The sequence below is a fragment of the Peromyscus californicus genome, unplaced genomic scaffold, assembly GCF_007827085.1.
Source record: "Peromyscus californicus insignis strain IS unplaced genomic scaffold, ASM782708v3 Scaffold_8__1_contigs__length_139910024, whole genome shotgun sequence".
Taxonomy (NCBI): Eukaryota; Metazoa; Chordata; class Mammalia; order Rodentia; family Cricetidae; genus Peromyscus; species Peromyscus californicus.
Window position 1 is genome coordinate 38,862,032 of NW_026294606.1, and position 13,513 is coordinate 38,875,544.

The window sequence follows — 13,513 nt, forward strand, 5'->3', positions numbered from 1 at the left end:
CATAATTTAATTTTCCATTCCAACTGCAATTTAAACATCCCGTTTCCATTTAATTATTGCATGATCTACAAGCAGAGATGTATTTTTCTTTCCCTTTTTTCAGTGGCTGTCTGGCGAAGACAGACAGACAGACAGCATGACAGGGGTGGGACTTCTGAAGTCATTAGCCAAGACCCAGACTGCGGTCTGCTTTCAATGAGGTCTGCTCGTCCTGAGGTCTCAGCACTGGAAAACTTGTGTGACAACAGTAACCCTTCACAGACAGTTGGTGCCTTTCTAGAAGGTTTGGGATGCTGTTAAACTTGGAAGGACTCTATAGAAAACCCACTGAGTAAGGGACTTGGGATCCCAGCAAGGGTGATGTTACTACTATCTGGAAAAGCATCACTCACCAGCAGTAGGATGTGACCAGACAGAACAGAGACCTCATGGTAGATTGCCCAGGGATTAAGTTTACTTCATTTCAGAAAGGGACACTCAGAGGGGTGGTTTAGGGAACGTTCAGAAAGATAGGTTGATGCCCTTTCCTGAACAGAAATGGAGGGGAATGGATTGGGGGTGGGTAACACAGAGGGGTGTGGGAAGGAAGGACTGGGGGGAGAGGAGGGAGGGGAAACTTCGGCCAGGATGTAAAATAAATAAATTTATTAAAAAAAAAAAAAAAGCACCGGGCGGTGGTGGCGCACGCCTTTAATCCCAGCACTCGGGAGGCAGAGCCAGGCGGATCTCTGTGAGTTCGAGGCCAGCCTGGGCTACCAAGTGAGTTCCAGGAAAGGCGCAAAGCTACACAGAGAAACCCTGTCTCGAAAAACCAAAAAAAAAAAAAAAAAAAAAAAAAGAAATGAAAAGACTTCCTCTTGGGATAGTTTAGACCAGGAACAAGCCCAAGTAGGAATTCTCTGTGTCTTCCATTTCTCTGTGGGTTGTGGTCTGTGGCCTATCTGTTGTCTGTCTGTTGTGTGTGTCTGTCCCTGTTGCCTGTCCCTGCGAGCTTTTTATTGAGCAGCATAGAAAATGTGGCACAGGAAAGGAATAAAGAATACTTTTTCTCAGAAAATTTTAGCTGAGTTTTACAGGGAAGAAGTTACTTTACTGGCCCAGAGTAACATTCAGAACTACAAACAGACATCAACCTATATTCGCAAGGTTGTTAAAGGTTGTTTTGTTAAAGGTTGCTGCCAACCTGTTGGCTTCCTTTAGCAAACGATAACCACAACACACACACATGCATGCACACATGCACACACACACATACATACATACACACACACACACACACACACATACATGCACACACACAATGGTCAGGGTCATGAAAGAGTACATAGTTTAAGATTAAAGGCATGCAGTTAGCTTGCGTTGTAAAAGCTGAATGCATGGGAAGTGCAAAGTTTAGCGAGGTTGATTCCATTGCTATCTTAAAGCAGGCGGTTAAACATGCTGAGTGCACAGTGGATAGCAAGCTGAATTCATGGTTCTGAATTATTTCAAGGCATATTATTAGGTTGGCTACAAGTAAGGCAAAAGTTCCATTTCTGAAAACAAGAAGTTTTCAGAAAAAATCTATCCCCACAGGTACAGTGCTTGCTGTGCGAAGCATGAAGAGCTGTGTTCAAACCTTCAGTTCGCCTGTAAATGACCAGTGAGCAGTATGTGTCTCTAACTGTAGAACTGGAGGAGGTGGGGTACAAAAGGCAGGAGCCACTGGCCAGCCAGTCTATCCAATTAGTGATGGCCAGGTTCAGTGAGAGGTTTTATCTCCGAAACTAAGGTGAAGAGCCGTAAAACCGAGCCCTTGATGTCAACTGACCTCTACATACATGTGCATACAGGTGTACATGCACCACATGTACATGTGCACACAACACACAATAGTAAAATAGTTTTTAAAGACTGGTTAATTCAGACAATCATAGAAGGAAGGTTTGTTGTTGATAACTGATGCTCACACACGCTCCAACCCTTCAGTAAGGACTGCTGTCCAGGCACCTTTCAAGTAAAACGCAAACCCAACTGAGAGAAAAGAAAGAATTGCTGATACTTTGTCATATAACTTGCATGTGGTAGATAAATCATATGGAAGTTAAAGGGGAGAAAGAGGAGAGGGAGGGACTGCCTGCTGCATGTGTAACTTGGAACATGGGTCAGACATCAGCAGTCATTGCTGCTAGAGATTAAAGAGTTTTGCCAACCCCTGCTGTGGTGGTGGTTGATAAAGCAGCACTACTATGTGCCAACCCCTGCTGTGGTGGTGGTTGATAAAGCAGCACTACTATGTGCCAACCCCTGCTGTGGTGGTGGTTGATAAAGCAGCACTACTATGTGGTAACCCCTGCTGTGATGGTGGTTGATAAAGCAGCACTACTATGTGGTAACCCCTGCTGTGGTGGTGGTTGATAAAGCAGCACTACTATGTGGTAACCCCTGCTGTGGTGGTGGTTGATAAAGCAGCACTACTATGTGGTAACCCCTGCTGTGATGGTGGTTGATAAAGCAGTACTACTATGTGGTAACCCCTGCTGTGGTGGTGGTTGATAAAGCAGCACTACTATGTGCCAACCCCTGCTGTGATGGTGGTTGATAAAGCAGTACTGCTATGTGCCAACCCCTGTTGTGGTGGTGGTTGATAAAGCAGTACTACTATGTGCTGTTTGCATTCATACAATATTTTCCAACTTTAAAGAAAGGTATTGTCGGAAGCATTGTCTATGAAAAGAATTTGCTTTCTCAGGGTATGGTGTTTCTGTTACCTAGCTCCTCCCCCCACTCCCCATTTCTGTCTCCCTCTCCCTCTCCCATCTCTATTTCTGTATGTGTGTGGAAGAGGTGTGAACCCATCCATGAAGGCACATGCGAGGCCAGAGGCTGACATCAGGCATCTTCTATCACTCCACCTTTCTTCCTTTTTAGACAGTCTCTCACAACTGGCTGGACTAGCTGGCGAGAAAACCGGAGATTCTCCATCTCCATCTCCTCATCACTGGGATTATAAGAACATGCCACCATGCCCGGCTTTTGATGTGGGAGCTGGAGATCTGAACTCAGGCCGTCGTGTTTCCCAGGCAAGCACTTCACCTCCTGCATCATCTCCTCCACCTCCCATGCTGAAGTCTTGTAATGCCAGAAGCACTAGAAACACCCACTGTGTGGTGAGGCTCTCTGAAAAAGCCATCCCAGAAACAGCACGTTATGGCTATGTGGCAACAACCAAGAAGCAGCCAAAATTTATAGGATGCCTTGCAAAAACATGGCGTCAGGAGTCACTTCAGCCACTGGCCTGTCTGTACCTCTCAGGCTCCCCCTTCAGCCACTGGCCTGCCTCTACCTCTCAGGCTCCCCTTCAGCCACTGGCCTGTCTGTACCTCACATGCACTGAAAGATCACATAGAAACAACAAACTTGCCTCTAAACATACACAAAGCAAACACACCCTCAGAAACCCCTCCACCTAGGTACAGTGGGGGTCAGCTAGATTTCACTTCTACAGTTCCCTGGGATCGTTCCAGGAAGATCTAACCAACTCCAGCTTCCTTCACTGCCACAATAAACCATTTCCAACCCTCACACATGTGCACCCAAAAATGTAGGCCATAAAACATCAAGACTGAGGTCCTTCTGTGAGTTTGCCTAGCTGAGCAGCAGAGCGTCTACGGTGCTCCATTACTAAGCTGGTATTTCTCTCACACGCGTCTACTGATGGCAGGTATGAGCTGCCCTTTTGCCCATCCTGGACTCAGTTTCCCATGTAGCAGAATGCAATTTGGAGAACAGGAAAACTTTATTTTAATGTGTTTAAATTTTGCCTCACAGTGACTTTGTGATGCTCATGAAGTCATGGTAACCAATTGAGTCTTGCATCAAAACCCTGGAAATCCTAATATTTGACCCCAAATATTACTGACCATAATACGCATTAACAAGATGGTAACAAAAAACAAGCGGAGTCACTTTCCACATTCCTGTCATTTTACCTCTTTTCCACTAGAGGGCACCCTTATCCTGTGTGGTGTGACATTGCAGGGGACAGACCTGCATGCATGGCGCTTTCTTTGTAAAATAAACCACTTTTCTCTTCGTTTTGACTCTAAGAATAGAATAGTAACCTAAAGTTATTCTCAACTGAGTAACTTCTGCATTTCTCCCACCTATCAGTTGGCAGAGCATTTGGTACAGAGGAGTCTACTGGCTGTTTTCAGTCTACTTGTACCCTAAAGTCCTAGGCCTCCCCCTCTTCTCTCTCCCTCCTTCCTCCCACCTTCCCTCCTCCCCACTCTTCTTCATGCAACAAAACAATTACTAGAAAGCTGCATGAGAGACAGAAATTCTTAACAGTCTAAGTCTATGTCCCCTTTAGGTTCAATGCTGGGTGAGGTTAACTGTGGTACCTAAAGTAAGCAGCTCAGCCCCTCCTACACAGCCCCTCACTTATATCCCTCTCAGGGGCCAGACTGTTAATGATCTATCAAGCCCAGCATTCTCAGGGGAACCTATTAATTACAGAAAAGGTGTAAATTAGTTCTGCTGTTAAAAACCGAGCTTGTGACTGGATTTACTGGCACAGGATGCTGTCGGTGGCTCACTGCCAGGCATCCACACATTCCCTGAGTGAGTTGATTGAGAACTCTGTGTTCACCAGGCACCATGGTATTCTCTGCTCAAATGAATGCTAACCACACAGCAACACAGCCTTTGTCTTACTTTCTCCTCCCTTGATTGAACAGACTATCCCTTAAGCTCTTCTTTGGTTGACAACAAAGGCACCAGGCATACTCTTCTCTTGTGCACTAGAATGGTAACCTATACACAGTCAGGGCTTTGAAATCTGACACCCAAGTACCGCCACTGTGTCCAGGAAGGAACAGGCACTCAACAAATATCTGCTGAGCAAGTACACTGACCAGAGGCAGCACACTCAAAACTGACTTCTAATAGATAGAAACACCATCAACCCTGCAGCCACAGAGCCCAGTTACCTCATCCTGTACTTGGACTCCAGACATCCTCTGCCCCTTACTTCCATTATTCCCCCAATCTGCGTTTGCCATAATGAGCTTTAAAAATTATAAATCAAGGGCTGCAGAAATGGCTCAGTGGTTAAGAGCACATGCTGCTCTTGCAGAGGTCCCAAGTTGGCTTTCTAGGACCCATGTCAGGCATCTCACAACCACCTGTAACTCCAGCTGCAGGGAATCTGACACTCTCTTCTGGCCTCCACAGGAACCTGCATTCATGTGCATATACCCATACCCACACACACACACACACACACACACACACACACACACACACACACACACACGGTTTTAATGTTTTCATCTTTCAAAGTACAAATCAAGTACTAGCATATTCTTCCTTTAAGCCCCTCAGGGGCATCTCTGAAGGCCTGGATCAAGCCTGGCTTGGTCTATGTGACTGGGCCTGCCGACTCTTCCCGCTTCATTCAGCGCCCACTGCCCTGGTCCTCTCCCGCCCTTTCCCCTGTCAGGCTCTTTACCAACAGCCTGGATAACTTTGCTTCCTCTGAACAACGCTGCCTCAACTCCTTCCCCTTCATCTCCTTTCTGCATGACTGCCTCCTGCACATCACAAATATCTCTGCTTCAGAGACTTCTCTATGAGTCAGTGCCCTGCCATATTTTAGTTCACTTATAGCATTCATTGCTGTCTGAAATTATCTACATATTTGTGGTTGAATAGTCTGTCCAACCAATCTTAATTCCCCTAGCACACACATGAGGACTTGAAAGAATACCGTGTAAGATCCTCATTAGTCTCTTTATACATGCAACACTAAGTGTGTATAGTTGTTCCTGGCACTTAGTAAACACTCAACAAATATGTATTGAGTGGGTGGCTGGCCGGATGAATAAACTGATATAATAGGTTGATAGAGTGAATAGATTGCAGGTGAAAGAACAAGTGAGTGGGTGGCTTGTAGAGTGGATGGATGGATGACAGGATGGATGGATAGATGGATGACAGGGCAGATAAGTGCATGGCTGGTAGAGAAGATATACAGATGTAGGTGGATAAGTATGTGGCTGATGGAATGGATGAGTGGATGGTGAATGGCTGACAAAATGGATGAGTGGCACCTAATGGAGTAGACGGATGCATGGCTGGTAAAGTGAAGGATGTACAGCTGATGAAGAATACAAATGAATGGCAGATAGAGAGGACGGATGGAAGGCTGATGAGATGAATGGGTGGGTGGCTGATGGAGTGACTAGGTGGATGGCTCATAGAATGGGTCAATGGATGGCTCACAGAGTGTACCGATGGATGATTGTGTGGCTGGATGGTGGATAGAGCAGAAGGATGGAGAGCTGATGGGGTGAACGGGTGGATGGCTGATAGGACAGATGGATGCGTGACTGACAAAGTGAGCAATGAAGAGATGGATACACACAGCAGCTGTGAGAAGAGACACAAATGCATTTTCATTTGTGTATTTTAATAACGTGGAGATAAGTTTAACCTTTTGAGCCTCTTTTCTACTGACTGGGAATGTACGTTATATCTTCGAGTCACTTCCTCAGTGGGGCCTGTGCACAGCTATCTAAATTGGATTTCTTTATCTTCTCTCACACTGTCCTGCAGTTTCCATCCATTTGATCACACTCTGCAGTTATCCACTGACTTATGGAGTTGTTGGGTCAACAGTTGTCTCCTGCAGTAGACCACGAGCATCCAAGAGAGGCATGCCTGTTTACTTATCTCTGCCCCCGCCCCAGGGCTCAGCCCCAGCCAGACACCGGGATACTCAATCATCTTTCTGAGAACCAGTACTCACAATGGATGCAGAAATCTTCCTCAGGAGTGAGCAAGGAAGGAAGCTGCGTGACTGTGCTGGAACGTGTGCCTTGGAGCAGGAGCAGTCTTTCATCGTTCATGAAAATTTTAGCTTTTCAGATTTCATACTAGTGAAAACAAAATTGCAACGTGCAATGGCTGGGAACATGAAGAGCTGGGTTGTGACTTGAGTCCTGCCATCCGTTTTCCCTGTGACCCTGGGTGAGTTATTCAGTTACACTGGGTTTCTGTTTAACCACTGCTTGTCCATTGTACTACAAGAGTGAAGAGCTGAGACTTGCATGGTGTGTACACAGAAAGAATTCTGCCACAAAGCCCTCCAGAAAGCCAGAGAACAAAATACAAGCCTTGGGCCTGGAGAGATGGCTTAGAGGTTAAGTAAGCTTACTGTTCTTGCAGAGCACACAAGTTCCTAACACCCACATACAGGCAGCCTGTAATTCCAGCTTCAGGGCATCTGACACCCTTGTCTAGCCTTGGCAGATACCTGCATTCATGTGCATACAGCCCCACAAAGGCATACATATTTAAAAATAAACCTTAATAAATCAATCTCCCATGGATTTCATTTATCATTTTTAATGGTGAAGATACTTTTCAGCTACTGACCCAAGTCTCACTCCTCTTCCTCTCCACCCTGAGAGGTTAGATTCTCTACACCCAGATCACCTGGGGCTATCACTGAATTGTCCCCTCCAGGTTAGACTCACCCATTCCCTCAAGCTACACTACTACTGATGCCTGGGCCATGCCAAGCTGTCCTAAGTGCTGGCAGTACCACACAGTCTGTACCTCAAATTAGGTCATTATGTGGCTGGCCAAATCGATTCAGCACATTTAAAAGGAAGCCATTGTTAATTTTTTCTTCTGCCTGTCCTCTTCCTGGTCATTGAACTACCACTTTTTTCTGGCATTCAAGCTCAAAACCCTGTGGTTATCTTGGTTTCTATCTTCTCCAGCAACCCTATCTACCCAATCACCAAGCAAACTCTGTCTCTTCATGAATAATAATCAGTTCCAGTTTCCCTTGCTGTCTACCTAGTCTAGACTCACCATGTTCTACTCAGGCCACTTCCCGTGGCTTGCCTATAGAATCACTCCACATAAGTCTCTTTCTGCATAAAAGATCTGAGGTTCTTCAACTGACTCGGATGGCACTTTTTTTTTTTTAACTTCTCAGAGGCTCTCAGGACTCCCTCTACTCAAGGATAAAGACGGACTTTCATGCTGGAGCTCATGGTCATATAGAAATTGACTTCCTGGCACATCACCCTACAGACATGAAGGGTCTCTGCTGAAGTTGGCCTGAAGATTCACTGACCACGAGGTGCAAGGGTAGGAATCCATAGCTCAGAGCAAGCAGGTGCACACTGTCACTCTCCTGCTGCTTGCTCAGTGGAAGCCTGAGACCTGTTACTTCTACACTTCATGTTTCCCATTTTGCTTTGTTTTCCACTTTAAGCACAGAAGGCAGGGGCACCTGTGTTATGTCTTCAGGATGAAATTTAAGAGAAGGGAAAAGGAAGAAGGAGGAGGAGGACAAGGAAGAGGAGGAGAAGAAGGAGAGAAAACCTAAATTCATGGGTCTTATTTGGCTTTCCACTAGGTCCTGGGAAGAACGTGGCACAGTAGAGTCTTGGGTGGACACTGAACCCTGGCTCCCATGATGCCATCTTCACGGACCCATTTCTCCTCCCCTCACACCACCGTGCTCCTAAAACCGCTTTCCGCAGCTGCATCCACTAGACTCTGCCCTGGCACCCAGAGGCAGTGAGGGTTCGAACTCCATGTTCTTGGTGGTCATGTGCTGGGACTCAGTTTCAGGCTGTTCCTAACCTTCCAGGTAGTTTCCTGTCTTTCCCTTAGAGTGTGAAGAGCATCGAGGGCAGGAGCTTTGTCATAAGCAGCACAGTCTCCATGACTGAGAGTCAACAACACAACACAAAATTACCTTTCCTTTTCGTTGAGAATGTCATGAAACAAGCACACAGGAAAGGATACGAACTTGTCCATTAGGAGACAATATCACCGATCACCAAGCGCTTACAGCACACCAGAACATGACTGCTGCTCAGCTAATTGGAGTTGGGTAGGAACGCTACATCAGTTCTGATCACTCCTGCTAAGGCCACTGAGAGAGAGCAGAGAACCCTCAGCCAGAAAATCGTGCTACCTCAGCCCTCCAAAACAAAGTGGACTTCATCCTCAAGGGAGCTATGGATGGGGCAGGGGATGAGCTGCAGCGTAGACTGGAGGTTAGGGGGTGAGCTGCAGTGTAGACCGGAGGTTAGGGGTGAGCTGCAGTGTAGACTGGAGCTTAGGGGGTGAGCTGCAGTGCAGACTGGAGGTCAGGGGTGAGCTGCAGTATAGACTGGAGGTTAGGGGTGAGCTGCAGTGCAGACCGGAGGTTAGGGGTGAGCTGCAGTGCATACTGGAGGTTAGGGGATGAGCTGCAGTGTAGACCGGAGGTCAGGGGTGAGCTGCAGTGTAGACCGGAGGTTAGGGGATGAGCTGCAGTGCAGACTGGAGGTTAGGGGGTGAGCTGCAGTGTAGACCGGAGGTCAGGGGTGAGCTGCAGTGTAGACCGGAGGTCAGGGGTGAGCTGCAGTGTAGACCGGAGGTCAGGGGTGAGCTGCAGTGTAGACTGAACTGTTAGCAGATGAACTACCCATTGCAGGCTCTGGTTCCCACATCTCAGGCACATCATCAATCCTCGCTCAGGTAGCGAACAGTGAGGGGATGGCCAGGGAAAGCATCTGGGGTGGGACGAAGCATTTAGGATAATTCTTGATTTTTTTTTTTTTTCAGAAAAGTACAACCGAGGGTGGCCATCTTCTTACCTAAAGTTCCTCTTAGTCTTTGTGAGACACAGACTACCCCAAGCACTACTGGGACCTAGCAAGGTTCTCACAGCTGTGAATTCCTGTTCAGACCATAACCACAACATAAGTTGCATCATGTTTACACAAGGAAAAAGTTTTGGATTCTATCTTCTAAAAGGCATTAGCTCTCGTTTAGGACTTCAGTTGTTACATTGAAACTCTGGTAATGTTTCACACAGTTGCTTATATGCCACCAGGTAGCTAAGATTTATTCCTTTGAATTTAATTGAGACCCAGAGGATGGCTCTGTAGAGCTAGAACATTAATGAGGAAAGCTGCCGATACTTACACTCCCTTTAGACCTCCTCGATCCAACCATGGGAGGCAGTGAAGAAGCTTTCTGACTGTGGAAACAAATTGCATTTGGACACGTGACTGTTAGTTACAGATACCATATCATGTACAACAATCATTGTAACGTGCTCTCACCTCCCAGAAGCCCCTGCCCACTGACACTTGTGCTTAGTGCCATAAACCCTCAAATTTCCATTCTAAATCATTTCTAATGGTTTCCTGGGTATTATCTGACTTTATGCTTACAGACAAACTTTTAATACAATTTTTTATAACAGTGTTGTAGTTTGAATGTAATTGCCCCCCACAATCTCACAGGGAGTGGCACTATTAGGAGGTGTGGCTTTGTTGGAGTGGGTGTGGCCTTGTTGGAGGAAGTGTGCCACTGTGGGGATGACCTTTGAGGTCTCTTTCTCAAGCGTCACTCAGTATGACAGTCACATCACTTCCTGTTGCCTATAAGATGTAGGACTCTCAGCTACTTCTCCAGCACCATGCCTGTCTGCACACCACAATGCCCCACCATGATAATAATGGACTGAACCTCTGAACTGTAAGCCATCCCAATTAAATTTTTTCCTTTGTAAGAGTTGCCATGGTCATGGTGTCTCTTCACAGCAATAGAAACCCTAAGAAAAAACAGTTTTAATTTAAATTCCCAACCTTTCTATTTGTAGAAAAAATCATTTTTAAGCTAAGTAACAACCATGCCAGATTGAGTCAGAAACAATAAATTTGTTGGGCATGGTGGCACCCATTTGTTAATCCTAACCCTAAGACAGTAGAGTCTCAGGTATCAAGAGTTCAAAGTTAGCCCAGGTTACACAAGACTCTCTCTCAAAAATAATAATAATTATAATAATGACTTTTAAAAATACTGTATACTATGTCCACTTGTGGTGGAAAAGGATGAAAAGTACTGGCATTTATATTCAGAAAGTTTTTTTTTTGTTTTTTTTTTTTGTTTTTTTTTTTTGGTTTTTCGAGACAGGGTTTCTCTGTGCAGCTTTGCGCCTTTCCTGGGACTCACTTGGTAGCCCAGGCTGGCCTCGAACTCACAGAGATCCGCCTTTGCCTCCCGAGTGCTGGGATTAAAGGCGTGCGCCACCACCGCCCGGCCCCTTTTTTTTTTTTTTTTTAAACAAGGGCTGAGTTTTACCCTCTTTTTTTTTTTTTTTTTTTTTTTTTTTTTAGGTTTTTCGAGACAGGGTTTCTCTGTGCAGCTTTGTGCCTTTCCTGGATCTCGCTCTCTAGACCAGGCTGGTCTCGAACTCACAAAGATCCGCCTGCCTCTGCCTCCCAAGTGCTGGGATTAAAGGCGCGCGCCACCACCGCCCGGCTCAGAAAGTTTTTAAACAGGTCAATTATCACCAAATAATAATAAATATTCTTCATAAGTTTCAGATGTCTGTGCCATTAGGCAAAAATTCATCTTGAAATCTGTCTCCAAAAATAGGACACATATATAACGGTAAACCTTACTAATGTGTATGAGAGAGGTCAATGAGTCACAATTTTTATATTACCACCAAGTACCTAGTTCTGCTCACAGCAGGCTCACAAGTATTGCTAAGCAGAAGTTGTTAAAGGGTTGGATTTCATGGATTGGGTAATCAGCAACCAGTCTGTTGGCAAGAAACTCTAACATTCATGAAGGCCTGGGCTCCTGCACAGGTCCAACACTCCTGACACTCCCTCTGCTACTCCCTAGAAGCTTTAGCCACCGACCACCAGCCTTGTAGTATACAAATTAATAGGGACCAAACTGGTGATGTCCCATTCAGCCTCTTCAGAGGACAGCCATGAAAAGGCCATTTTAAGAGCTAAGAGGCCCTGACCTCTGTACAGAACAACAGAGATGGATCCCCACAGTCGCCTAGAAAGCTCCAGTGTCACAGCTCAAGGCTCTGAAGCACAGATGCCAGCTATACATGACATCCTCACAAAGGGTCTTTCCGAGAGAAAAACCATACATAGTGCATCATGAGCAACTATAAGTATAAGCCTTGCCGAGGAGACGGCTCGGTGGATAAAATACAGAAGCGTGGAGACTAGAGTTTGAGTTTCTAGTACCCATGGAAACACTGAGTGGGCACAGAGACTGCCTTGTCATCTCAGGGCTCAAGAGGCAGAGATAAGGGATCTCTGGAACAAGCTGCCTTAAATTGAATCAGCAAGCTCTGGGTTTAAGGGAGAGACCTTGTCTCAAATAACAAAGTTGAGAGGAGCCAAGAAAGGCACTTGACCTACAAGAAAGTAATCATTGACCTCCACATGTCTGTGTGCCCACATATAAGTAAACACACACACACACACACACACACACACACACACACACACACACACACACACACACGCACATTAAGTCTGAAAGTTTGGCACTGATTCTATACTCGGCTTCCCTATCTGTTTGTGCAGGTACAATTGCATTGCTTTCATAGTTTATGGTTTTTAAAGGGAATGGAGGAGGACATGTAAGCCAGCTGAGGCTGTGCATGCCTGTCATCCCAGAACTCAAAGGTAGAGCCAGAAAGAGCATGAGTTCAAGGCCAGCCTGGGCTGCATAGCAAGTTAGAGGCCAGTCTGGACCATGATAGACCCTGTCTCAAAAAGATAAACAAATAAAAATGATAATGAGTGTAAGCTACTGTAAGTTTCTATCCAAACCAACTGAAAACTGGTGTGTTCTGGCTGCACTGTTAGACTCTGAAAATGCCCATGAGATTTATGCAAAGAGCTCATGGCCTGATACCTTCTTCATAAGAATGGAGCTCTGTATTTAATTTAAACTTGGTACAATGTAAAGATACTGAGTCTTTTCACAAATCCCAACAGTGTGTTTCATGCAATACTTCTCAGTCATGAATGCTGTTTATTCTAACTGATGAATAAGACTGTTGCTTACAGAAAATACTTTTTTGTTTGATTTTGAGAGAGGTTAGCCTTGAACTTAATACTTAGTTGAGGATGATCTTAACCTCCTGATCCTCCTGCCTCTGCCTCTGTGCTTGGAATACCGTGTGTACCATCACACCTACCATCAATTACACACTTATGTTTATACGTTTGAAACAGATGGAACACATAAGATAATGGCCTCTCTCTTCCGCCATGCCCACTCTTCATCGCCCCCTCCTCCTCCCTTTACACTAACATTGCTCCAGAGCTACTTCAAACAGTAACTAAAGAATGAGAGTGAGTGAACAAGGATGAAGACTTACCCATAGGGCCTTCTCATTGCTGACTTGTCAAAAAGTAACTCACTGTAAGGTAGTCTCTTAAACTTATCTCTGCCAACGGCCACGTAAAACTGCCCATTCTCCAGCTCTGACCCATTCTCAACCAGCTTTCCTTCTAAAGTATAAAGCCTGTCAAAACACCAATGCCGACAATTAGAATTTCAATAAGCATTTAGAGAGCTGCTTAAGAATCATAGCTAGATAAGGGCACTCCATTCTTGACTTGGCTCCTCTGTTACTCTTCCAATTACTGATTGTAAAGTCAAGAGATTCAACTGGAATCAC

The 13,513-nt window shown here is 45.5% G+C and overlaps 1 protein-coding gene across 4 annotated transcripts in view; it reads right to left on the reverse strand.

The window, feature by feature from the left end:
- Dcdc2 (doublecortin domain containing 2) overlaps positions 1-13,513 on the reverse strand; it is a 213,257-nt gene that overhangs the window by 110,369 nt on the left and 89,375 nt on the right. For all 4 annotated transcript variants that reach the window (XM_052728338.1, XM_052728335.1, XM_052728337.1 and 1 more), the window contains 2 exons: positions 13,211-13,357; positions 9,985-10,039 (listed from right to left, as the gene is read on the reverse strand). In XM_052728338.1, the coding sequence (XP_052584298.1) occupies positions 9,985-10,039; positions 13,211-13,357 (202 nt within the window). The remainder of the gene's footprint in view (positions 1-9,984; positions 10,040-13,210; positions 13,358-13,513) is intronic.